The sequence below is a fragment of the Bubalus kerabau genome, chromosome 16 (assembly GCF_029407905.1).
Source record: "Bubalus kerabau isolate K-KA32 ecotype Philippines breed swamp buffalo chromosome 16, PCC_UOA_SB_1v2, whole genome shotgun sequence".
NCBI lineage: Eukaryota > Metazoa > Chordata > Mammalia > Artiodactyla > Bovidae > Bubalus > Bubalus kerabau.
Genome location: NC_073639.1, coordinates 56,126,879 through 56,153,936, shown reverse-complemented (window position 1 = coordinate 56,153,936; position 27,058 = coordinate 56,126,879). Strand labels below are relative to the sequence as shown.

At 41.4% G+C, this 27,058-nt stretch overlaps 2 protein-coding genes across 5 annotated transcripts in view; one reads left to right on the top strand and one right to left on the bottom strand.

The window, feature by feature from the left end:
• EIF2B1 (eukaryotic translation initiation factor 2B subunit alpha) overlaps window positions 1-5,531 on the bottom strand; it is a 12,423-nt gene extending 6,892 nt beyond the window's left edge. The window contains exons 1-5 of the mRNA XM_055550973.1: window positions 5,398-5,531; window positions 4,428-4,529; window positions 2,650-2,786; window positions 2,401-2,517; window positions 260-376 (exon numbers count right to left, since the gene is read on the bottom strand). Of these exons, the coding sequence (XP_055406948.1) occupies window positions 260-376; window positions 2,401-2,517; window positions 2,650-2,786; window positions 4,428-4,529; window positions 5,398-5,410 (486 nt within the window). The 5' untranslated portion in view covers window positions 5,411-5,531. The remainder of the gene's footprint in view (window positions 1-259; window positions 377-2,400; window positions 2,518-2,649; window positions 2,787-4,427; window positions 4,530-5,397) is intronic.
• GTF2H3 (general transcription factor IIH subunit 3) lies at window positions 5,409-27,058 on the top strand. Of its 4 annotated transcripts, XM_055550969.1 has the most exons (13): window positions 5,409-5,700; window positions 9,214-9,293; window positions 13,516-13,622; window positions 14,054-14,220; window positions 17,398-17,460; window positions 18,700-18,729; window positions 18,878-18,906; window positions 21,310-21,384; window positions 22,536-22,589; window positions 24,504-24,572; window positions 24,974-25,109; window positions 25,390-25,426; window positions 25,519-27,058. In XM_055550969.1, the coding sequence occupies exons 1-13, from the start codon at window positions 5,409-5,411 to the stop codon at window positions 25,586-25,588; spliced, it is 1,209 nt and encodes a 402-aa protein (XP_055406944.1). In that variant the 3' UTR covers window positions 25,589-27,058. The 4 variants fall into 4 exon arrangements, with proteins under 4 accessions (XP_055406944.1, XP_055406945.1, XP_055406947.1 ...); XM_055550970.1 differs by lacking the exon at window positions 9,214-9,293 and having other exon boundaries at window positions 5,581-5,700; XM_055550972.1 differs by lacking the exon at window positions 13,516-13,622 and having other exon boundaries at window positions 5,671-5,700; window positions 18,692-18,729.

Genomic DNA, 27,058 nt, shown 5'->3' with positions numbered 1-27,058 from the left:
AATGTAACTATCTATTCCTTGATATAAACCTTTCAGTTTATATCTGATTTAAGTACTAAATAAAGCCCCTAGACGCTGTACTGTGACCTACTCCAAATTCATGGTGATTTTTCTTCCAGGAGCAGGGACGGGCAGTGTGAAAGGCGATGCTGATTGACAGACAAATTGGGGACTTCGTCTGGCTGCTTTTACAATGGAGTCTCATCCTCAGTTTGCTCATTAAAGGGACTGCTGGGCACATGACCACAGGGAAAGATACTTGCCCTGATAAGTCAGGCTGTGACTCCGTAATGTACACACTGAAACGCTTCTTGGCTGCCACGGCAGCTTCCAAGACTCTCAGGACCACTCTGGAGTAGGCGTGCGTTAATATTCTCTGTGGGTAGAGAAAGCGCCGTCAAAAATGCAAACTTCCAACGATCACTCAGACTCTCTGCCACTCCAGTGTGTGTTCCTGGTACCCTAAAGCTTCTCTGTATGCTTTCGCACAAATCAATTATAATCAGAAAGCAGATCCATGACAATACACTGAGTTTAAGCTCATATATTGATACTTTTTGTTTTTGCCACACCGCGCTGCATGTGAGATCATAGTTCCCCAACCAGGGATCAAACCCTTGCCCCTTGCAAGGAAGCCTGCAGTCTTAACCACTGGATGGTCAGGGAAGTCTCTATTGATACAATCTGAAAAAGTTTTCTGCCAGAGGAATATATTATGGGTCTCCTCTTTTCATAGCAAGCACAGAAGTGGCATCTCCATGTGGTGTTACTCAGATACAAAAGCCTTTCTGTCTGAAGGCTGTTAGGTTCCTTTGGGTTGGTTTCCCTAATTCTAAGACCTAGTCTGCACACCTGGGCCTTCAAGCACCCGGCAGCTGGCATAAAGGGATGCAGAGGCTGGTGGGGCCAGCAGCGGAGCACGAAGACTGACCTCCGGCTGTTGTCACATGGGGCCCACTGCTGCTGGATCATCTGATTTTTCTAGAGGAGCTAAAATCCAGTATTTCAATGTTGACTCACTTTTTAAAACTTTTATACAATTTGGAGTAAACAAAACCCAACTGTGGACTGGACACAATTTGCAGATACTTAGATGGAATCAAGATGTTCTAAGGAACAGAGTGCAGAGGAAGAGTAAAGCAAGGTGGAGGGACCAGCTCCCTGGCTCCTTTCTGGGTCTTGCCTGAGAGCTTGTTAGAAATGCAGGTTCTCAGGCCCCACCCGTCTCACTGAACCAGAATGTGCATTTTAATTTAATTTACAAATTTATATTAAAAAAAAATTTTTGGCCATGCTGCATAGCACGGGGGCATCCTAGTTCCCTGACCAGGGATCGAAACCATGCCCCCTGCATTGGAAGTGCAAAGTTTTCACCCCTGAACTGCCAGAGAAGTCCCAGAATATGCACTTTAAAAGACCTCCAGGTGGTTCACCTGCATGCTTGAATTTAAGCCACTCTGCTCATAATTTACCCTAAACAGCACTGATGCAGGTAGTTACTACACATTAAACTCCACGAGGTGAATGAACCCTCTCGTGCAACTGCTGGGAAGGAGGAGGTCTCGGCAAGAAGCAGTCACCAGCTTGCCTCCACCTGGTCTCAGAATGGCTTTGTTTGAAGCTGGCTTTTGTACCAGTGCCAGCTGCATCTATTACGTCATTTATTTAATAACATAATTCAGAGGCTGTGAAGGGAGTAATAAAACTGAGGACAAGATTTCAGAGTCCAGATGCAAGTAAATACTTTTACAGTCGGCGGACGCTTAGTTGGCAGAAAGGATGTGTGCTGGCGAAGAGATGTCATAAAAGTTTTATGACCCCTTTGCTGGGAGACTGACTTAATGTGCTGTTCCTGTCTTTCCTGATTTAGGTTATCAACACCTGGCAGCTTTGCATCTCCGTGACAGCATTTGGAATGAAGATGAAAAAATCTCAATCCAGTGCTAACCTTCGGCAGGAAGAGAGTCAGGATAAACCAGTGACAAGAGCTGTGCTGATTTAATTCAGATCAGTTTAGTACACATCCAGTAAGAGAAAGCACTTCTTTCGTAAGACAGCTTTTCAAATTAAGAATCATCCATGCTGTCCCAGGGTTTTCCTCTGCCTCTTTAAAACGACAACCACCCATGATATAACATCTACTTTTAGACACTGCTTAGTGTGTGCCAGGCATAGTGCAGAGTCCTCACACACACCATCTCATTAATCCTTACAGCAGCCCTATGAGGTAAGTACTATAATTACCCTTATTTGAAAAGATGAGAAAAGTACAGCACAGAGAGCTTAAGTAACTTGTCCAAGATCACACAGCAAGTAAGTGGCAGAGGCAGGATTTTACCCCAGGAGTCTGATGCCAAAGTCCTTGCTCCCGATCACCACCCACGATCATGACGTACTCACCGCCCCATCTTTGATGAAAGTATGGCACAGATCTGCAATTTTATTTCTTGACAGTGATATTCTCCTGAGGAAAATCTCTCCCCGCTCAATCATGATCTTTTTACATTTGGAGTAATCCTAGGGGGAAAAAAAAAGAGCAACATGAGGGGAATGGGAGGATCCAGGGGAAGGGGAGGATCCAGGTCAAGCTGAGAATACTTGTGGCCAAACACAGAAGCAGAGTGGTGACCGGGGGAGGGCAGGGCTTACAGAGTATTCCAGGGAGGTCAGGCTGATGAAACGCAGGAAGAGCTCCCCGCCCGATGACACGGCCACAGAAGAGTCCACGCCACACAGGGTTTCTATGGCACTGGTGAGATTCGCCCTCAGGCCCTGGATTGTCTCCCCTGGAATGATCACATGAGCAACATGATGTTCATTTCAGTATCACAGCCCCTTGATGGGTCTGCGATTCATTCATTCATTCATTCATTCAGCCAGTGTGGACTGGGTGTAGGCTGTAGCCAGGCTCTCTGATGGCTCAGCAGATAAAGAATCCGCCTGCAATGCAGGAGATGTAGGTTTGATCCCTGGGTCAGGAAGATCCCCTGGAGAAGGAAATGGCAACTCACTCGAGTACTCTTGCCTGGGAAATTCCATGGACAGAGGAGCCTGGTGGGCTATGGTCCATGGGGTCACAAAGAGTAGGACACAACTGAAGCAACTGAGCACACACACTTCCTAGATGCCAGAGATAACATCAGTGAACGTGGCCAGCCCCTGTTCTGATGAACTGCCTTTCCTTTCCTTTTTTCTTTTTCTTCTTGGTTGTGCCGCCTGGCTTGCGGATCTCAGTTCCCCTGATCCCCTCGGCAGGGAAGTGCAGAGTCCTGATCACTGGACTGCCAGGGAATTTCCAGGACTCTCTTTCTACTAGGAGAGGTAGACAGTAAACAAGCACACAAAGAAATAAACAAGTTATTCAGATTGAATTGAGGACAGAAAAAAGCAGAATGATGAAAAAGGTGGGACTACTTCAGACAGAGTTAGCAGGGGATGGTCTCTTGGAATCTGGGCCTTTTAAACAGAGACCCGAGTAAGAAAGTATCCAGCTGAGTAAAGATGCAGTGGGCAAAGTCTCAGATGCAGACTATACCAACGCAAAGGCCCCAAGATGGGAATAAAATTGGTATGAGAAAGGCCAGAGTGAAGCACAGTTCAGCGAGGGATAGCATGAAAGGAAATTAAGTAGTGACAGAAGAAGTCTGCAGGCTGCTGCAGGTAAGGCTTAGATGTTTGGATATTAGTATAAGTATAATGGGAAGATGCTGGAGGTTGTCTTAGAGACATGCATCTCTAGGTCAGCCCTTTAAATTAAAGAATACTTTATTATTTTTATTATTATTTTGTTTATACCCAGAAGTTTACATTTGAGATGACTGAATTTGCAGCACTCACAATGATGATATTAAAGCTAGAATTTATACTAGAACATTCTCTATAGCAACTGCAAAGAATCTGTCACAAGACAGAAGCTCAATAAACATTTGTAAAGCTGAACGATGGCTGTAATTTAAGCTTCACAGTTAACCTGGCATAATATGGTCCTTCTTGATTCAAAGTACCTTTCAGGGGCTTCCCTGGCAGTCCAGTGGTTAAAGACTTCGCCTTCCAATGCAGGGGGTGCTGGTTATCAAACAGCTCCCTGGTTGGGGAGCAAAGATCCCATATGCCACACAGCCAAAAAACCAACACATAAAACAGAAGCAACATGATAACAAATAAAGACTTTTTAAAAAATGGTTCACATAAAAAAAAAAAAAAAACTTAAAAAAAAAAACAAAGTATATTTCATTTGTGAGAAGAGACCCATTGGATCCTAACTTGAGGGCTCTCTCCACGTTGAAAGGACTGAAATGAAGGGAAAAACTGAGCTTGAGGCTGTATTACCTTATATCAGCACACATCCATCTCTCACTTTCTACAATTTTAACAGTTACAAGCAGACTTTCCTAACACCTGGAGCGATGGAGGCGGACCCCTTTTACCTGTATCTCTTCTCAAGAACTCCAGTAAAGTCCGGATGGCAGCTACTGCTGAGGCCATGTCAGGATCTTCTTTTATCTGAGACTTAAAGTATTTGATTAACTCTGCGAAGGGAGAAAAAATGGATTCAGCGAATTCATTTAGCAGGAGAGACAACCACAGAGCTTATCAATGACTGCTCACTTTAAAAAGCAAACTAATTTAAAAAATAGTTCCTTTGCAGGGTGTTTGGCTTCAGGGACACAGAAAATGTTGATGGGAATAGAGATGACATCACTTTACTATTTGCAAACTCTTTCTCATTTTGAAAAATCTAGCCCGTGTAATATGAAATAAAATTTAAGCCCCACCAAATGATAGTGAAAGGTCATTCTCACCCTTATTCTTGACCGCAAGTCTGCAAAAAATCCCAGAGCCAACCTGCTTACTGATTTCTCCTGCACCCCTCCAGACAGTCTATGCCAAGTCAAGCCTATTCACCTACCTACATACACCTACATATGTATGTGATGTAGAAGTCTACTCTGCTTTTTTACATGAAAGGTACTATATACATATTAGTTTGCCCTTATTCTTCACTTAATAAAACACCTTGATAACCACTCAAGACAGGCACATCAAATACGCCTTTCTTTTGATTCTGGTACCAGATTCAACAGGGCAGGTTCAGGGAGTCTTACTCATACTTCACATATGAAGAAATCAAGACTTCGAAGACCCGCACATTATTCCGAAATCTCACGTTTTTGGAGGGCACTGGAAAGCGTGGGCAGAACGTATGTCTGGGATACACCCAAGACCCATTCCCTGGATACATGAGCAGCGAGAGGGTTTTAGTTGTGACTAGAGGGACCACATCCGACCAAACAGCCAAAACTGACCGCGCCCGGAGCCCAGTCTGGCCGTGTGAGGTGGAGGGACCCCTGCGCGGCTCCGCCCTAGGCCCAGCAGGCCCAACGCGTCCCGATTTACCCTTGTTGTCCATGGTGCACTCTGGACCGCGGAGCCTGAGAGGCCCAGAGCCGCACGAGACGCCTGGACTGGTCCCGCCGCCGCGCGGACTCAGCACCACACTGACTGACAGCGCGCAGCCACGCTCTACACTCCACTTCCGGCGCCTTGGGGGCGGGGCTGTGGGTAAGGCGCGCGGCCTGAGCCACGCCGTCTCTTACGTCATTCGGCGGCGCCGGAAGTCGGAGTTCGTACACTTCGGAAGGTCCGCTTGTTTGCAAGTGGCTGCTCGCCGAGGGACTCTGGTCGCCATGGTCTCAGACGGTGAGGGCCGCGCCGGCGGGAGCCGGACCCCGGGACTAAGCAGACTTTGCCCGGCGATGACCTACCAAATGGACTGTATTTTGGGGGCTGGGTGGAGCCTGTTTGTTCTTTAAAGGAGTAGCAAATGTATTCATTCGTTCATTCATTCAGTAAATATTTTTGGAGCGCCTGTTGTGTGCCAGGCGTTATTTCATGTCCTGGGAGATACATAGAGAACATGACAGACTAGCGGAGGTTACAGTCTAGTGAGCGAGACAGACAGTAGGCAAGTAAATCAAAATAATTTCGAAGGGTGACAGAGCTGTGACGACAGTATAAAGGGGTGATGGTGTCGATTGCGATTCGGGGATGATCCAGGAGGAGCTGCTTTCGATATGGGTCCAGGAAAGACTAGTGATACTCAGACTAAGACTTGAATGATTTTATAAAGGCTCTGTGAAGGCCTTGTGACAGATTGAGCCAATACATTGCAATGGGAAGACGGAAAGGGGACACCTGCGGGTTGAGGAGGGTGGAGACTTTCGTTCATACATTAAACTACCAGTTACGAAGCTTGATGTCTTAAAGGGAGAAAAAAGAGGCCAGGGTGGTGGGAGCAGGGTGGGATAGAGGGATGAGATCAGAGAGCCAGCTAGCCAGGTGCAGGTCCCTTGTGGGACTAGATCTCTATTTTAAGTGTAATACAAGCCGTTTTAGGGCTCCTAGCAAGGAAGTATTACTGATTTACGTTTTTTTTTTTTTTTTTTGCGAGATCTTAGTTCCCTGACCAGGGATCCAACCCATGGCCTCTTGCAATGGAAGCATTGAATCCTAACCACTGGACTGCCAGGGAATTCCCTGATTTACTATCTTAAAGGATTACTTTGACTGCTGTGTGGGAAATGGACTGTGGAGAGCAAGAATAGAAATGGATCCTTTCAGGGGCAGTAACAATTGTCCATGCATCATTTATCTGTTATAATATCACAACTCTGTGAGGGAGGCAGATCTGGTATGGCCCCTGTCTACAAATGAGAAGGTAGAGACCCAAAGAAAGAAATCCACAGGGACAATCCATGTGTATGGATTCAAACCTCTCCTGACAGGTGACACTTTGTTTTTCTCAGGCTTGATAGTAGCAAGGAATGTATGGTTCTGAGAATTGGGGAGTGGGACCTGATGGAGATATAAGGCCAGAGGCTTTTGGGCAGAAGAGTGAGGGCCTGTGTAGAGACAGTTATTAAGTGACTCTTCTGTGCTAAACACTTTGTTCTGTGATTTACACAACATTCCTCATTCTCTGAAAAGTCCACGATTTAGAGGGCTGAGTGGGGAAGAGAGATCAGAAGCACAGCCAAGTGTAAAATGAGGTCGTGAGTACTGTCATCAGAAGAGGGACAGCCCTGTGGGTGGTCAGAAGGAGACAATAGGGCATTGAAAAGCCACAGTGTTTATTTCAATTTTTTTGATGGAGTATAATTGCTTTACAATGTTGTGTTAGTTTCTGGTGTATAAACAGCATAAAGTGAATCAGCTATCTGTATACATGTATCTCCTCCTTTGTGGATCTCCCTCCCTCCCACCTCCAGCCCCCATCTAGGTCATCACAGAGCACTGAGCTGAGCTCCCTGTGCTACACAGCAGCTTCCCACTAGCTGTTTTACACATGGTGGTGAATATATGTCAGTCCTAATCTCCCAATTCGTCCCCCCACCAACTGTGTCCACATGTCCCTTCTCTATGTCTGTGTCTCTGTTCCTGTCCTGCAAGTAGGTTCATTTGTGTCATTTTTAGCCACAGTCTTTAGAGTCAAGCAGATCTGTCTTCAGAGCTGGATGTTAGCTTTGTTACTTGTTAGCAGGCCATGTGACTTAGAGCAAGTTACTTTCTCTTGCAAAATAGGAATACCATATTTCATCTAATCTAAGACAATATGATTATGAAATGTGCTTTTATTTTATTTAATATATCACTAAGAGAAAAAATGTGATCCGTCATAATGGTAAGATACCTTCCTGAGTTCAGCAACTGTCAAATGTAAAAAAAAAAGGAGGGAGTACATCTTATAATTGGTGAAAGATAGCTTCCCTAGTGTCTCACTGGTAAAGAACCCACCTGCCAATGCAGGAGACATGGGTTCAATCTCTGGGTCAGGAAGATTCCCTGGAGAAGGGAATGGCTACCCATTCCAGTGTTCTTGCCTGGAGTATCCCATGGACAGAGGAGCCTAGCAGCCTACAGTCCATGGGGGTCACACAAGAGTCGGACACAACTTAGTCAGACTCAACAACAACAACAAGCGAAAGACAGCATTAAGTCCCTTTCTGGGCTGTCAGCAATGGGACAGGAAGATAGGATTACATGTGCTAGGTGTGACACAGGCTGACATTTCCTCTCTTCTGAGATGGGGGAGCCAGGACCTGTTGGAAGACCTGGGGAAGACTTTTGAAGAAGGAGGTAGCAAGGTTTGGGACCTTGGAGAGTAAATAGGATACGGGTATATAAGCAAGGCATTGCTGCTTTCTGCTATTAAATGAGCATCCTGGGTTTTTCATAACAACGTATGCTTACTGGTTCACATGTCTGTCACCTCAGAATATAGTCTCCCTGAGGGCTTGGATCCAGTATCCCCAACACCTAACACTGGTACTTCAGTGGGGTGTTTGTTGAATTAATGTGTTAGCCTGTTTCATTGTGTCTTTAACTTTGTAGAGAGTAGCCTAATTATTTTCACAATAAAGTCTTTACACAGCCATTGCTTTTCACTCTGGTTTTTACCTTTTAAAGATTGGTTACTAATTATAATTGGCCTTGCTGGAAGGTGATTTGATGGACCTGGAGCCAGACTGATTCTGTGTCTCCCTTTAAATCTCTCCCCACTCAGTCCTACCCCATGCCTGAAATTCTACTAGTGATTCTTAGTGCTGGTCCATCAGTACCCTCTGTCCTTGACCAGACATCTGTGATGCATGTATTTTTGGGGTCATAAAATGTTTATTGGGCATCCACCCTGTGCTAGGCATTGTGTTCAGAGCAGAGGACAGGCAGTGATAAAAGAGACAAAAATCCCACCGCACAAAGTTCACAGTCTACTGCAGGGGTCTGCAACCTCTGGGACCTAATGCCTGATGATCTGAGGTGGAGCTAATGTAACAATAATAGAAATAAAGTGAACAGTAGATGTAGTGCTCTTGAGTCATCTGGAATGAACCACCCACCCCTCCCCACAACACACACACACAACCTGTGGAAAAAATTGTCTTCCATGAAACCCATCCCTGGTGCCAAAAAGGCTGGAGGCTACTATTGCAGTGCATGAGAGGTGTAAATGTGCAGAAGGCAAGAGCTCACTAAGGGCCTCCAGAGCCATAAGTCTTGAAAAGAACTTGATCTGTGTTCCTTTCATGATTGTAGCTTATATACATAGAAAGGCATATGGTGGTGCTTGCTTTGGATTTAATTTACAAATTGGAAATGTTAGCTTTGTTTCACTTTTATGAGGCTAATTTTTTTTTTTTTTTTGGTTAATTGCAGAAGATGAATTGAATCTTCTAGTTATCATAGTTGATACCAACCCTATTTGGTGGGGAAAGCAAGCATTAAAGGAGTCTCAGGTAAGGCTGCTTGGGAAGGCTTTTGGATAGTTCTGATTTGACTGAGTACTTCTCTGGTGGCTCAGATGGTAAAGCATCTGTCTATAATGTGGGAGACCTGGGTTTGATCCCTGGGTGGGGAAGATTCCCTGGAGAAGGAAATGGCAACCCACTCCAGTACTCTTGCCTAGAAAATCCTATGGATGGAGGAGCCTGGTGCAGGCTACTGCCCATGGGGTCACAAAGAGTCGGACACGACTGAGTGACTTCACTTTCTTTCATGTATATATTGCTTTTTTATTAAGATATAATTTCATACCATAAAATTCACCCATTATAATGTATAATTCAGTGTTTTTTAGTAAAAATCATAGTAAAGTTGTATAACCACCACTACCACAATTCCATTTTAGAAAACTCCTATTTCCAGAAGGTTCCCTCATGCTTGTTTGCAGTCAGTCACTGCTTCTACGCCCTAGCTGTTATTGTTGTTTAGTCACTAAGTCATGCCCAACTCTTTGCGACCCCATGGACTGTAGCCCACCAGGCTCCTCTGTCTGTGGGATTTCTCAGGCAAGAATGCTGGAGTGGGCTGCCATTTCTTTCTTCAGAGGATCTTCATGACCCAGGGACTGAACCCACATCTCCTGCATTGGCAGGTGGATTCTTTACCACTGAGCCACCTGGGAAGCCCTCCCCCCAGTTGTAGGCAACCACTCGTCTGGATTCCATCTCTGTGTTGCTTTTTCTGGACATTTCATATATTGATTCCATATAATATGTAGTCTTTTTTTTTTTTTAATACTTTCTATTTTGAAATAGTTATGGAATCACAGGAAATTATAAAAACTGGTACGGAGAGGTCTGTGTGCTCTGGCTCCAGCTTCCCCCAGTAGTAGCATCTTCTGTAACTGCAGTACAAAGAGCAAAACCAGGACACTGACATCAGTACACTCTCCAGACCTTATTCAGATAATAACAGTTTTGCGTGCACCTGTGTGTGTATGTTGGTTCTTGCAGTCTTAGCACATGTGAGATTTGTGTAACTGCCGCCACAATCAAGACACAGAGCTGCTCTATCCCAAGGAGCTGCTCAGTGCTCCCTTTATGGTTGTTGCAGCTTTCTAGTCCCTGGTACTAGTCTAATAATATGTTCTCCAGATCTCTAATTTTGTTCCATAAATAGATCCTATAGTATGTAGCTTTTGAGGGTAGCTTTTTTCTTTTATTATTTTTTAAGAGAACTTGGGACTAGGCTGTTTTACTTATTTAATTAATTTGTTAATTTTGGCCATGACCCAGAGCATGTGGGATCTCAGTTCCCCAGCCAGGGATTAAACCCATGCCCCCTGCAGTGGAAGTGTGGAGTCTTTAACTACTGGGCTACTAGGGAAATTCCTATCCTTTTTTTTAAAATTAATTAATTTCCTTTATTTTTTATTTTTGGCTCTGCTGGGCCTTGTGGCTGCATGCGGCTTTCTCTAGTTTTGGTGAGTGGGGCCTCCTCTCTAGGAGTGTGTGGGCTTGTCTTATTGTGGAATGCCAGCGTCAGGGGGCACAGGCTTCAGTGGTTGCAGCCCGCAGGCGCAGTAGTCCTGGCACGCTTGCTTAGTTGCTCTATGGAGGGTGGAATCTTCCTGGACCAGGGACTGAACCCACGTCCCCTGCACTGGCAGGTGGATTCTTAACCACTGGACCACCAGGACAGTGTCATGTGTCATTTTGATTATAGTCATTCTAGGGTAAGTGGTAGTACCTCACTGTGGTTTTAATTTGCATTTCCCTAATGACTAAGCTTTTGTTCATAAACTTACTAGCTATCTGTATATTTTCTTTGATGAAATTCATATAAAAATGTTATGTCCAATTTTTAAATTCTTAAATTGGACACATTCTTATTTAAATTCTTAAATTAGACATGTTCTCACGATTAAGAACAAGTTATGTACTTGATCGTAACTTTACCAAGTTGATGTACGGTGAGCTGCACATATTGAAAGTGTTATGTTTTCACGTATGTATGCATTCATGAAATTATCACCTCAATCAAAATGATGAAATACAGATCCATGGGAGTTCCCTGGCAGTCCAGTGCTTAGGACTCTGCTTTCACTGCTGTGGCCTGGCTTTCGTCCCTGTTTGGAGAACTAAGATCCTGTAAGCTGATCGATGTATCCAAAAGAACAAAATAAAACAAAAACACATAAATCCATCACTCCCAGAATTTATATTCTTTTGATTTTCTCTCACCCATCTCTCCCTGTTCCCTCCTGGAGGTAGCCACTTATCTGCCTAATATCACTCTAGATTGGTTTGCATTTTTAGGGTATGTATATACCTGAAATCACGGAGAAGGCAATGGCAACGCACTCCAGTCCTCTTGCCTGGAAAATCCCATGGACGGAGGAGCCTGATGGGCTGTAGTCCATGGGGTCGCTAAGAATCGGACACGACTGAGTGACTTCACTTTCACTTTTCACTTTCATGCATTGGAGAAGGAAATGGCAACCCACTCCAGTGTTCTTGCCTGGAGAATCCCAGGGACAGGGGAGCCTGGTGGGCTGTTGTCTGTGGGGTCGCACAGAGCTGGACATGACTGAAGCGACTTAGCAGCAGCAGCAGCAGCATACCTGGAATCAAACAGTATATAGTTTGTTTTTTGTTATTGTGTTTTTTTCTTGTTTGGTCTATTGGTCTGTTGTTTTTACTCAGCATAGTTACTTTGACATTTGTCCATGTTGCTACATGGATCAGTAGTTCATTTCTTGTTATTGCTGAGTAGAATTCCATTGTGTGGCTGGACCAGCATATCACTACATATTATCATACTCTCCAGGAAGACTGTCTTACTTTGAACTCTCATCAGTGGTATATGAAGATTCCTTTTTTTTTGTACTAACATGAGATGCTCTGTTTCCTTATTTTATCTTTTGCCAGTATGATGTACTAAAAATTCTCTCAGTCTTCTTTTGGTATATCTAATGGCCCTTTGTATTTCTCCTTCGTATTTTTCTTTGGGGGAGTTTCCCATTTTCCTCTTTGGGTGTTCCTTTTTTTTTTTAACTGGTTTGTGAACACTTTATGTTAAAAGGTTAACTCATTGTCTTTCATGTGTTGCAGTTTTTTTTTCCAGTTTGTAATTTGCCTTTCACTTTGGTTTAGTTGGTTTTTGTTGTATAGAAATTATAATAGTTTGTTTTACAGTTTAAGGAATAGAGTGAGTGAAATTTATCAGTTTTGTTTTCTGCTTAAAGTATTTCTTTCTTTATTAATATTAATACTTGTCAGAATGTAAATTCCATGGAAAAAAAGGGTCTTCACATGGCACCTAATAGGTTCTCAGAATATTTAGTGAATGAATTAATTGAAAGACTTTACAATTACCAATTTAATCAATATGTATTTTCTATGTGTAGCAATAGTTTGCTAGTAACTTTATCACAGAAGATGTGACATGTTTACTATTCCCTGAGTGTTATACAAAAAACATTTGTGGAATATTGTACTGATGAGGAAGTGGTCTCCTAAGTAAAATTAGAAAACTGTAGTTTCTTTTTCAGATTTGATGATCCATATTTTTGCTATGAATACATTTATTTATGAACAAATAAGTTGTATTGATTAACAATATAACAGCTGGAACAATAACAGTGAAAATGAATGTCTTTGCATGTGATTTCTTGTTGGAATTTTAGTCTTTCTTGAGTTTCTATTTCAAATTGGACAGTTTTGATGATCGGGGACGATGAAATTGTACCTGGTAGACAGTTCTGTATGGGAGGAGAAAGAAAGGACGAGTCTTGATAACTAGTATTAGTAAAGATTGATTCTACTGACTAAATTTTATCTAGGTCAGCTGGAGCACAAATCAATCATCATGTTTATAAAAAATGACCATATCTCCTTCTGCTTACCCAGTTCCATCCCATCCTCCAGGAGTAGCTCTTCCTTCCTTTTGCTCTCTTCCGTGATTCATGGGGTCGCAAAGAGTCGGACACGACTGAGTGACTGAACTGAACTAAACTGAACTGATGAGACCTGACCAGCCATGTGTTGTTTTTCTAAGCAAGTCAGAAATGGACAAGTCTGTGCTGTTCAGAATCAGAAAACTATATCTTTCCAATGTTTTTGCTTATGACCTTGGAGAAGGGAACTCCAGAGCAAATTTTTAGCGTGAATAATTATCTGACATAGTGGTTTTGGGTAGCTGTTGTAGATTCTTTTGTCTTCTGTGTTTCAACAGTTTACTCTGTCAAAATGCATTGATGCCGTGATGGTGCTGGGAAATTCTCATTTGTTCATGAATCGTTCCAACAAACTCGCAGTGATAGCAAGTCACATTCAGGAAAGGTATGACCATTGTGATTACTCTTCCTGCTCAGTGCTTAAGGACCCTGGGATGAGATATTACTGGGGTAGATGAATATACCTCAAATAATAAACTGGTCGTAAATTAGAATTTGGTAGGAATTCTCTTTGGTTGTCATCTGAAGAGTGAGAACCACCGTAAGCGTTTCAAGAGGCTGTAAACGAGTACCTTCTTTATTTCTCTCATTTTTTAAGAAAACAATGGAATCATCAAAACATTCCATGGTAGTAGACTCAATGTTTGCCAATTTGCCTGTTTCATACATTTTGTAAAACTGAAGTTTATGAGGGACTCTTGAGATTCTGGAATTGGTGTGGTCTTTGTTATCTCTGCTGAATTCTATTTTGATGTTTAGTGAGGGCCCTGAGTCCCGGTGTAACTAGGGGGTTTTTTGTCTGTTTTTCTATTTCAGTCGATTCTTATACCCTGGAAAGAACGGCAGACTTGGAGACTTCTTTGGAGACCCGGGAAACCCTTCTTCTGAATTTACTCCCTCAGGAAGTAAAGATGGAAAATACGAGTTGTTGACAGCAGCAAATGAAGTTATCGCTGAAGAGATCAAAGATCTAATGACCAAAAGTAATTGCTTTCAGCTTTTCTTCCTCCCATTAGTGCTATTTGCAGATGGAGTTGAATGTGGAAGTCCTTGAGGTTTTGAGTCCAAAAGTTTGAGATTCTTGATATTATCTACTTAATTTTTTTTCTCTCTCTCTTTTTTTTAAAATCATGCCCACGAAAGCCTGTGTGATACTTGCCTGACGTCTACAGCATGGACGCTGTTCACCAGCCTCCACTTGAAACACTCTAGTGTCTGAGGATAGCCTGTTTTGACCCATTTTTCCTCTTTAGACCATTCTTCCTTCCATTTTTGACTTTTCCTTCATCTTGTTTGTTCATTTTTTTAAAATATTGATTTTATTTATTTTCAGCCATGCTGGGTCTTTGTCACTGCACTCAGGCCTTTCTCCAGTTGCAGTGAGCAGGCTTCTTGTTGCGGTGGCTTCTCTTGTTGCGGAACACAGGGTCTAGGGCCCGTGGGCTTCAGTACTTGTGGCACACAGCTTAGTTGCCCTGAGCCACGTGGAATCTTCCCAGACTGGGATTGAACCAATGTCCCCTGCATTGGCAGGCAGATTCCTATCAGGGAAATCTATCATTTTATTAGTTTAAAAACTACTTTTTTTTAATTCTGCGCAGTGTTTTTCTTTTTTTTTTCTGCGCAGTGTTTTTCTTCCTCTGTATTGTCTCATCCAACCTTCCCATTAATTATCATTTGTGTATGAACACTTCCCAGTCTTTGTCTCTAATCCATCCTTTCTTTCAAACTGTAGATGTCTCCACTTAAGTGTCCCTCAGCCTCATTAATAAGCCCTAGACCAGTTTCATTTTCTTTCCCCTCAGTTACACCACTACTTCCATTTCTGTCACCCCCATCTTCCTGCTTTTCCAAAAGCTTTCATTTTGACTGTTTCCTTCTAAACCAACATCTAATCATCTATGAAATCCTATTAATTTAGTCTCAGAAGTACCTCCAAAGTCTGACCCCTTATTACCTGCCATGTCGCTCAACCTTGGGACCACTGACATCTTGGGTGGGGGAATTCTTTGTTGTGGGGGGTTTCCTGTGCTTTGGAGGATAAGGGTTAGTTGCTCAGTCGTGTCCCACTCTTCGCGCCTCCATGGACTGTAGCCCCCCAGGCTCCTCTTGTTCATGGAATTCTCCAAACAAGAATACTGAAGCAGGTTGCCATTCCCTTCTCCAGGGGATCTTCCCAACCCAGGGATCAAACGCAGGTCTTCTGCATTGCAGATGGATTCTTTACCATCTTAGCCACCAGAGAAGCCCTTTGGCGGATACTTACTTAGCAGCATCCCTGGCCTCAACCAACTGGATGCTAAAATAACCCCCAGCTGGGGCTTCCCGGGTGGCACAGTTGTTAAAGAATCTGCCTTGTAATACAAGAGATGAAAGATGCAAAACTCGGGTCAGGAAGATCCCCTGGAGAAGGAGATGGCAACCCGCTCCAGTATTCTTGCCTGGGAGATCCCATGGACAGAGGAGCCGGTGGGCTGTGGTCCATGGGGTCACAAAGAGTTGGACATGACTGAGCACACTTGCAGGTACAAACCAAATGCCTCTCTTGGGGCACAATTCCCCCGGTTGAGAGCCTTTGCTCTGGATCATTATAACAGCTTCTTTCTCCTGTCTCTCCCCATTCAAGTCTTTCCACTCAGCCCTCTAGAGTTATTCTAAAAATCAGAGTTAGTATTCCCTGCCTCAAACACTTTTGCTAATTCCCTATTGCCTGCAGGCAGTGGTTTTAAACTGTCTCCTCTGTCCAAATCACTGGTAGGGAAAAGGCAACTCTAGAGACAGTGGATCAATGATTTCTCTTGGGACTGGTGGGGAGCAGGACGGGACTGGGAATGGGCCTAAGTGATCTTTTGGAGTGATGGACATGTTCTACAGTTGGATCATGGTGATGATTTCAACTCTAGAAATTTACTGGAAATCATTGACATGTGCACTTAAAAAGAGTGAATTTTGAGATCTGTAAGTTACACCCCAATAACATGAAATACTGGGCCCCATTTCATCATTTCTGATTCAGTGGGTGTAGGGAGGGCCCAGTGCTTTGGATGGTGGCTCACACGGTAAAGAAACTGTCTGCCAGTGCAGGAGACCGGGACCCAGGTTCAATCCCTGGGCCGGGAAGGTCCCCTGAAGTATGAAATGGGAACTCACTCCAGTCTTCTTGCCTGAAGAATTCCGTGGTAGAGGAGCCTGTTGGGCTACACTGCATAGGGTCTCAAAGGGTCAGACATGACTGAGCATAGCACAGCACCGCACCAGGGAGGACCCAAGAATTTGTATTTTTCTTGAGTTCCCAGGTGATGTTCCTCCAACGGGTTCTAGAATCACATTTTGGAAACCACTGGCCTCCAGCATAAAGGCCCAACTTCTCAGTACAGTGGTCCAGACCTTTCCCAGTCTGACCTCCCCGTGGGGCATCAGCACTCCTGGACCAGTTGCAAGCCCCGTTCCTACAGGGTGTTAATGTGACTCCCACCTTGTTGAACTGGATGTTTAGAATTTTGATTTTTATGAGTGATTTTTGTTGTTGTTTTCGCTCAAGTCTCCAGATAAGCTGTGAATTTTGTCCCTACCTCCCACAGGGGAGGAATTTCTCCAGGAGAATTTCTCCAGTCCTTTTTTCACCGGGCCAGCTTTCCCGGGGCAGTGGGAAGGAAGAGGTGATAGGAAAGGCTCAGAGCCTAGCCAGGGACCTTTGTGCAGGCTGCCCTCGGTCACACACAGACTTGTGTACCACTCAGATCATTGAGAAACTATAACCTTCCCTATTAACACCAGGATACTTTTTAGTATTTATTTTTATAACATAAAATTTACCATTTTAACAATTTTTCAAGGTACAGGTTGGTAGCATTAAGTACATTCACATTGTTGGGCAATCACCACTATCCACTTCAAGAACTTTTTCATCATCCCAAACTTAAACTTTATACCCATCAAACAACCACCCCTCATTCCTCCCCATTCAGCCCCCAACCACCAGGGTATTTTAAATTGAGAAAATGTTTAACAATTGCTTATCTGTGTTTATAAACCCAGTTTGACTGATCTGATCTGATCTGATGATTTCCTTCATGAAGATGAATGCTTTGGTTTAAAAATGATTTTGGTTCAAGAAAGTACCTAAAAATTCTCTTTTTAATGCTTTTTGTTATTTACAGGTGACATAGAGGGTCAACACACAGAGACTCTGCTGGCAGGATCCCTTGCCAAAGCTCTTTGCTGTATCCTTGGTGGTTTTTTTTCCTTTTTTTAATATGTATTTATTTTCTCTTCGATTGTGCGGGGTCTTTGTTGCTGCCTGCGGGCATTCTCTAGATGTGGCGAGCGGGGGCTACTCTGTACTTCTGGTGCTCTGGCTTCTCATTGCCGTGGCTTCTCTCGTTGTGGAGCGTGGGCTCTAGGGCGCACAGGCTTCAGTGGTTGCAGCATGGGGGCTCAGTAGTTTCAGCTCAAGGGCTCCAGAGTATAGGCTCATTAGTTGTGGCACACGGGCTCAGTTGCCCCACAGCACGTGGGATCTTCCCAGACCAGGGATCGAACCAGTGTCCCTTGCATGGCAAGGTGGATTCTTAACCGCTGGACCACCAAGGAAGCCCCTGCTGTATCCTTGGTGTTTTAATCATTCAGAAGTTTGTTTTGTTTTTTCCTTTAATAAAGATACCTTAATTTGTGATATTTCTTAGAACCATGGATGCCCACATTACTGGAAGGCAAGAGTATTCTAAAGCGATAGATAATAAAAAAGCTTTAACATGGTTTTAGAAGCTGTAAGAATGAGAAAACTCTACTTTCTCCGGTATGTCTTGCTCACAATGAATTATTCTTCAGGGTGTTTCTCTGTTTATTATTAGACAGATTAAAACTTTTCCTTGTCTCATGTTAGAAACAGTGTTTGATTTTAAAAGCCATTTGCTGACTTTGGGGCTTATTAAATGAGCAGCTGGTTCTCCCCAGGAGAATGAGTTATTTTGCTCACCTTTATAAGCATGTTGATAATCTGCGTTTGTGTGACATTTTTTTCAGTCTTATGTAATTTAATTTGTTTGTTTTGTACAGTATCGAATGATCCCTCCGACCCCAGACTATGATTGGGGGAGTCTGAATAGTCTGTGTATGGTTTACAAATTCGTCATCTCATTTGGTTGGTGTATTAATTTACTTGTGCCAGTATTCAAATCTAGGACATGATAGATAGCCATAGAACAATCAAATCTATTAATTTTAATTTTCTTGGAGAACAATCATATTCCGGTCAGGTTGCAAAACCCACTTGATTGCAAAGTCAGTAATTGGAAACTCCCAATCTCTTTTGTGTGTTTATTGTGAGTCATGGAGCTTTTCCTTTTTTTCAGGTAGGTGGATGCTGAATTTATTTAACTATGATTTGAATTTATTTGTTCTGTTTACTGTTATTATTTATGAAACAATATTTTTAAATTCCTTAATGCTAAGAAAATAAGACATTCATAGAATGAACAAGGAAGTTAAAGGTGAGAGCCTGCAATCTTCTATGAGACTGTAATTCTTATTTTACTACTATAACTTTGAGGGGCTGTTTTAAAATTGGTAAGAAAACTTTATATATAATATGTTCAGTGAGATTTAGTTGTAATATAATCTGTTTTTATCTCTTTATAGATAATCAGGAAATGAAATCAAGGATATTGGTAAGATTAAAAGAAATCTGTACTATATTTTTATACCAGCCAGAGCCAGTTAGAAAACAGACTGAAAAAAAAAAAAAAAAACCAGACTGAGAAATAAGACCCATTTATAATAGAAGCAATAAATATTAAGAGTCCAGAGTTAATTACTGTGTAAAGAGTTAAGTACTGTGTAAAGTTGATTATGATGAAAAACTGAAATTCTGAGAGACATAAAAGTATTGAATAAACAGAGCCATATTTTTTCTTTTTTAAATTTTTCAGTTATTTTTGTTGATGTATAGTTGATCTACAATATTATATAGTTACAGGTATATAATGTAGTGATTCACAGTTTTTTAAAGGTTATATTCCATTTATAGTTATTAAAATATTGACTATATTTCCCATGTTGTGTAATATATCCTTGTAGCTTTTTTTGTCTGTAATAGTTTATACCTGTTAAATCTCCACCACTGTATTGCCCGTCTCCTCTTCCTTCTTCCCCATGGTAACCCCTAGTTTGTGGAGAGCCATATTTTATTCTTGAATGTCAGTTTGTCCAAGATTAAACTGTAAGTTCGGTGAAATCTCAGAATATTAATCAGATTTTTTTTTCCTGGCAGAGTGGGGGGATTTAAGAAAGTCAAGAATTTATCTAAAAGAATAAGTCAGTGGGAATAGCCAGGAGCTTTCTGAAAGAGAATAGTAAGCAGGCACTTGCTCCAGTCAACTTAAAAAAAAAACATACAACATGACTGTTGTGAGTTTAAGTTTTATTCAGGGTTTTACTGAGCATTATAGCTCAGGAGACAGCCACTCAGCTGTGGAGTAACTGTCCCAAAGAGGTTGAGGAGAGAACCAGTTTATGTGGGTTTGTTTTTTTTTTGGCTAGGAAATTCACACAGTCAAGCATACATCTTGGTAAGAGATGACTGCTAATCACAAAGAACAGATATCTCAAGATAGTGATTTTAGTGCTTTTCTATTTTTTCGGCTCTTGCCTACAAAGAGGCAAGAATCTGGGGTTGTTGGAATTCTTCCTGAGATACCCGTCTGACCGTCTAAGGGCCTGTTTATCCAAAGCACTGAGTGCCTCACCCTGCCTTTCATCCTGGACTCCTTTCAGGGTGCGCGGTCGGTGGGCAGCTGCAGTGGGTTCCCGATTAACCCTTGTAGAACTGGGTCGGGAGCAGTGCTCTTTGTTCTTTATTCACACTCCTTTAGGCACTCAAACACATTATAAAGCCACAGTAACAGTGTGGTTCTGGTGCAGTAGTATGCAGACAGATAATGGGTACATAGTGGGGTTGACACAAGATGAATGAAACACTTCAAATGTGTGGGAACGAAATGGATTATTCAGTAAAGATACTGGGCCAGTTGGTTGGCCGTCAGGAGGAACACAAAGCTAGATCTCACTGCTTACCCCTAAGCAGATTCTAGTAATGATTGATCAAACATGTCAATGTAAAAATTTGAGTTGTAAAAGTGCTGGAAGAAGATACGTGTTTATCATCTTCAGTTGGTGAGTATCTTGCTAAGCATGATGTGAAACTTTAAAAGGAAGCTTAAGACCTCAAAAAAATAAAACCCCCAAAACAAGGATGGGAAAAGAAAAAATCTATTAGGAAAAAGTGTTTTCAACATAACTACGTGACAGGATTGATGTAATGTTTCTAAAATAAAAAAGAGCTTTTAAATTAATTTTTAAAAGTCAGGGTTGACTCCAAAGGAACAGGTGGGAAACATGAGCAGTCTGCAGAAGAGGAAATGCAAATGACCAGGTAGCGTTTGGAAATATGGCAGCCCTACTAGTGGTTCTTCTCTTGTATCACCCGTGAGAGGATAAATTAGTACAGCTTTTCTGGAAGGCAGGTCGGTAATATGTATCAAAATGAAATGTGCAGACACTTTGGTAATCCCACTGGTTATCTTAGGAGCTAATCAGTTGTGCAAAGGGTAGATGGGCATATTTATCAGAGCATTGTCTAAAATTGAGGTTTGAAAAAAAACAACTGAGATGTGGAAACTGCTTAAATGTCTTCTGTAGGTAATTGGTTAAATAGTCAAAATCTAGGAACTCAGCATGAAGGATGATATACACTCATATTTATTGACATAAGGTTGTTTCCCCCAGATATTGGGGACTACAAAACCAGGTTGCAGAATACTAGGGTATCACCTTGGGTGTGTGTGTCTGTGTTTCTGTTGGATATGAACGTATATACATGTCCACATAGATGCTCTTTAGAAACCATTAACAAGGATTATCTCTTGAATTATAGGATTTGGGGGAGATTTTTAATAACTACAAAGATAAATAAGAAAGATGATATTGACTATAGTTTGTTGTATACTGTGTTGACATTTGAGTAAGAGCACTAGAATGTGGCCGAAAGGTATTAACATGCATATGATTTTTAGGTGATTAAGGCTGCAGAAGACAGTGCCTTGCAGTATATGAACTTCATGAATGTCATCTTTGCAGCACAGAAGCAGGTGAATTGAGAGCCTTCTTTTTAAAGATTATTGCTTTCATAATGAAGGAATTAATTTTACTGTTTGGCCTGCTTAAAGAAATAGTCTGACTGAATACTTACTAAGGGATTGGGAATCTGGAATCCATGTTTTGTACTAGTCATTTTTCTATTTTGAGTCCTGCACCCTTGAGAATCTAGTGGATCCCCAGAAGATCCACTAGATCCTCAAACTCACTTTTGTTTATAGTTACATGGTTTAACTACATGTATAGTTACAACTCTGTTTAGCCCATCCTTAGACTTCAGGCTAAGAATCCTGAGTTTTATAACAATTTGCTGCATGTGTGGCCTCAATTTCTTTGTCTTTCTGCTTTAGGGAGGTTTTAGGTAGCTCAGTGGTAAAGAACCCTCCTGCCAATGCAGAGATGCGGGTTCAATACCTGGGTCAGGAAGATCCACAGGAGAAGGAAATGGCAACCCACTCCAGTATTCTTGCCTGGGAAATCTTACAGACACAGGAACCTGGTGGGCTGCAGTCCATGGGGTCGAAAAAGAGTCGGACACAACTTAGCAACTAAACAACAACAATAAATATTTGATATTTTTACTTTGCAAATAACTCAAGTGTTCAGATGAGTTATCATTAATACATTTTCTTCTTTGACATGTTTAAAAAAAACTTTCTTAAAACTTCAGTTTAAAAAAAAAACAACACTTCAGTTTTGGGATATCCCTGGTGGTCCAGTGGATAGGGCTCCGTGCTTCCATGGCATGAGGTATGGGTTTGATACCTGATCAGGAGACTAAGACCCTGCATGCTGTGGTGGTATGGCCCAAACTTCAAAAGCAAACTTCCGTTTTAACCTAAAATGCTGCTATAGTCACCTGTAACGCTTTCTGTCTTGGAGTGGCAGCATGATAGCGTGGAAGGCCGCGGACTTTGGGGACAGGCGGATTGGGGATGGCAGCACTGTTGGCCCTTGGCTCTGTGGCCACCTCCCAGCCAAGGCCTGGGTGTTTCAGTTAAAATGCACATCAGATATCTGTCTTGCAGTGTAGCCATGCATATTAAATGAGTCGTTTTAAGAATAGAGTCTGGCACATAGTAGATTCTCTCTATAAGGTAGTCTTCACTATTCCTGTTAATATTTTTTGAAATGTCCATTTCAGAATATTTTGATCGATGCCTGCGTGTTAGACTCCGATTCAGGACTCCTCCAACAGGTATATTTTAAATGAATGCTTGGTGGTGGTTCTGAAAGCGTGGTGAGTTCTGTTACCTGTGGTAAATGCCTCTCACCCACCAGTCTTCACACAGCTTTAGGGATTATCCCTTATGATGCATTAGATTAGAGCACCAGCATCTCTCTGGTTCTTTAGAAATTTTTATTTATATTCTACATAATGATTTGATTGACTTTGTAAAAGTATTAAAATTCACACAGTAGAATGAATTCAAACAGCACAGAAAAGTATTTTTAAAAAGAGTAAAAAAAAAGAAAAATCTGTTCAAATCCTTTCATCCCAAGGTTATTGTTAATGTTAGGTGACCAGCATGATCCCTCTATACGTACAGATGGAAGAGTAGATCACTAAGCAGAGAATTTTATAAAAATAGGATCCAGATCTGTGCTGTCCTTAATGATAGCCATATGACTGTTGAGCTCTTGAAAAGAGTCTGATCTGAATTGAGAAGTATGTGAGTATACAGACTGAATTTCAAAGACTTAGGATGAAAAACAATGTATAATATCTCATTAATGATTCTTATAATGGTTACATGTTAAAATGATAATGCTTTGAATATATTGAGTTATATAAAATATGCTACTAAAACTTTATCTCTTCATTGTTCCTGTTTTATGTGGCTAGAAAATTAAAAATTACGTATGTTGCTCATAGTATGTTTCTCTTGGACAGCACTGTTAGATGTTACTTTTAATCAAAACATGAAAATGAGTTTTACTTTAAAAAGGAAAAGGAAAACCAAAAAACTGGAAATAAGACTGAAGACAGTACTAAACTTTTGATAAATGTTTTTTGATCACAAGGAACATTATTTCCTAAAAGATCAGTTAAAAGCATAAAATTACAGAAAACTTTGAGTTTAGGTTACTGCTGGGGATTGACTGGGGAAGCGGGGGTGCAACCAGAAAGTACACCAGCCTCAAAAGTTCTAGGATTATCCTGTTTCTTAAGCTTGCATGGTGTTTGTTGGAATGTGAAGTGGTACAGCCTCTTTGGAAAATGATCTGAAACTTCCTCAGAAAGTTAAACATGGAATTACCAGTTGAGTCTGCAATTCCGTTCTTAAATATTTATTCCGTGAAAACGTGTCCACACAAAATACTGTCCATGAATATTCACAGTTGTGCTATTCGTAATAACCCGGAAGTGCAAACAGCTCAAATGCCTATCAATGGACGAATGGATAAACAAACTGTGGTCTATCCATGTGGTGGAATATTATTTGGTCATAAAAAGGAATTGAAGTACTGATACATGCTACAAGACTACAGTATGAATGTACCTTGAAAACCTTATCCTAAGTGAAAGAAGCCAGTCATAAAAGGGCATAGCTTGTCTGATTCTGTTGATGCAAAGTGTCCAGAATAGGCAAGTCCATGGAGACAGAAAGCAGGTTGGTGGTTGCCAGGGGAAAGGAGGGATGAAGAGTGACTGTTAATGGGGATGTAGGGTGATAAGATGTTCTGCAACCAGATAGCGGGGACAGTTGCACAGCTCTGTGAATGTTCTAAAAATTAGTAAATCATACATGTTAAAAGGATAGGTTTTATAGTGTGTGAATTACATCTCAAACTGTTAACTCTAAAATATAATGAGAGTGAATAAGCATGGCAAGAATAAAAATTTACCACCAGCAAACAAACAGAAAAAAGGACTTGTAGTGTCTTATAACTGCAGGCTTCAAAGGGTGAAAGGGCGTGGACCAAGGGGAAAACACAAGCTATTTGAACATCTGGAGAGGTGGCTGCAAGTTTCCAGTCTTCCTTCACTCTGGGAAGAGACGCCCTTTTAATTTGCTGTGTCGTAGACCTGAAGAGTTGGTGCTGAGAATGACCTCCGTCTGTAAAAGCTAGTGCTCACGTGGCAGTAAGTCCTTTGTGTGTCTTACAGGCTTGTGACATCACAGGGGGACTGTACTTGAAGGTGCCCCAGATGCCTTCCCTTCTGCAGTATCTCCTGGTAAGGAAACGTCAACAGTGAACCTAATGCCTTGAGTCAAGCGAGACCCTTATTTCCTGGGGAATGAATGCGAACAAGACGGCTGACGCCTAGTAACTCAAAGAAAGGAGTGGAGGGGTGACCTAGGGAATTCCAGCTTCCAGTAGTCTTTGGACCCTGTAAGCCCTATGCAGAATGTTGTATGACTGTTAACAGCACAGTGCCTGTGTGTGGAGGTGCTCAGTAATTGCGGAATGAAAAATACACATTTCTCAACAGACATAAAAGGGAAATCCAGTTTAGTATTCTCAGTGTTTACTGGCTGATGTCTAATATCTGTATCTTGGCTTCTGGTTGTTTTCCCCTGTGCTTTAAATAAAAATTTCGTGGTCATTTTTTGTTTGTTTGTTTGTTTCATGTAGTGGGTTTTTCTTCCTGATCAAGATCAGAGGTCTCAGTTAATCCTCCCACCCCCAGTTCATGTTGACTACCGGGCTGCTTGCTTCTGTCATCGAAATCTCATTGAAATCGGCTACGTCTGTTCTGTGTGCTTGTCAAGTAAGTTGGTGTACTGAGTTTTTCTTTTTTACGTCTTTTTTTTGGTGGGGGGCAGGGAGCACTGTGTGGCATGTGGAACCTTAGCTAACTGACCAGGGATTGAATAGATGCCCCCTGCAGTGGAAGTGGAGTCTTAACCGTTGGACCACCAGGGAAGTCCTTACTGAGGACTGAGTCCATACTCAGTTTTTCTATGTTGGAGGGGAGTGTGCAGAAGGTACCTTCAACTGTGTTGCTTCTAAATCATCATGGTGTTTTTTTTGTTTGTTTCCATTTACAGTATTCTGCAATTTCAGCCCAATCTGTACCACATGCGAGTAAGTATCTTTGGGGTTGTGTGGCTGGCTCCCACTTTACAGAGATTTAGAGCACTAAAAAGTGTTTTACTTTTTTCTGCGTATTATTTCAGGACAGCCTTTAAGATTTCTCTGCCTCCTGTACTGAAGGCCAAGAAAAAGAAACTGAAAATGTCCTCATGATAATAAAAATCATTTCCCCATCACTTAGAGCTGGTTATAGAAATTATATGGCAGAATCTTTGTTAGGGAAGTTCTGAAAAAAATAGAGATGTGTGTAAGATGATGAGCTTTCTTATAGGAAATATCGTGAAACATCATCCTTATACTGTGCTTCTGGGGGGCTGATTTATTTGAGGGAGTCATTCTATGCAATATACCCTAAAGTCTTTTCTGGCTGGGTTTTGTCCAGAAATGGGGGAAGAAAGCACAAATTTGAGACTTTTTTTTTTTAATGAGATGATCATTTGTCAAAGACAGTCTGTCCTGACTGATGGAATGTGTCAGAACCTACCCAAGTCTGGGTCCTTACTGTGAAATGTACAACATGAAATTTGGACCTAGTTCTGGAAAAAAGTGACTATTTATGGAGTAATGGCATTAATCAAGATAGAACATCTTACTTGAGTCAACACTTAGCTTCGACAGTATTCATGTAAATAAAATCCTTATTTTCTCGATTGAGGTTTAACTCCATATATGACCAGATATTTATTCTTTTGTCTGACAATACATGTTTGGAGAGTTACCCAAATGAGAGCTTGTCACTGAGTATCTCTAAAATCTGATTTTAAACGAGTATGGAAAGCAAGTGCAGTAGTCAGGAAGGAACTTTTTCTTCAAAAACAGTTGTGTGAAGAGCTTATTTGTGAAAGCCGAATAAGTCTGGGTTCACAAGGGGAGTTTCTTCGGGAGAATAGATATTTTCCAGCTAAGTGTTGCCCCACATAGAATTCATTCCTTTTTTAGAGGAGGGGAAAAGCATTAATACTGGAGAATGGTTCTCTGGAAACTTTGGGCTTAATACTGAAAACTTGTATCAATTCAAAAGAAAAATTATTTGTGATTTCAACAATAAACAACTTATTTTTCTATGTAACCTAGAAGTTACTACAAGTCCTTTTAAATTCCAGCATAGCGTAGGAAGAGTTTTCAAGAATGGTGGCCAGTTTGATTTGTTTTTAGAAAGTATACTGACAGAAACCCATATGTGTATACAACATTATATATAAATAAGATTTTAATTTTCTTTTGATACCGTCTCAAAAATTGTCTCAAATATTTAAATAATTTGGTATTTGGTTAGATTATTTCAGGTAGGTTTTATATTCTGGATTTACAATTTTGTTAACAGATACACAAAGATTTTGGTGGTCACTTTCCAAGTATTTGTTAATCTCTGAGTTTAAGAATGTCTTTTTAAAATAATATTTAATATTTTACAGCCTAAGTGTAATGGAGATCACTATTTTTAAGTCTAGGAAATAAAGCATCATATATCTAAAGATGACTAAATTCAAACAAGCTTATAAGGTCTTTGTTATTACTTTTTCATTTGAAATGTGTTATGAGCTGGCTTAATTGTTTAAATTTTAACTGTTGTGTTTATGGTTTATTTTGTATAAATTTTTATAATAAAATAATTTAAATTTT

Bases quoted from the DNA above. Each gene is read 5' to 3' on its own strand.
- GTF2H3 (XM_055550969.1), top strand. From the start codon at position 5,409: ATGGTGCACTCTGGACCGCGGAGCCTGAGAGGCCCAGAGCCGCACGAG. The intron at 18,907-21,309 runs GTAAGATTAAAA...TATGATTTTTAG, and splicing joins AAATGAAATCAAGGATATTG to GTGATTAAGGCTGCAGAAGA. The intron at 24,573-24,973 runs GTAAGGAAACGT...TGTTTCATGTAG, and splicing joins CCCTTCTGCAGTATCTCCTG to TGGGTTTTTCTTCCTGATCA.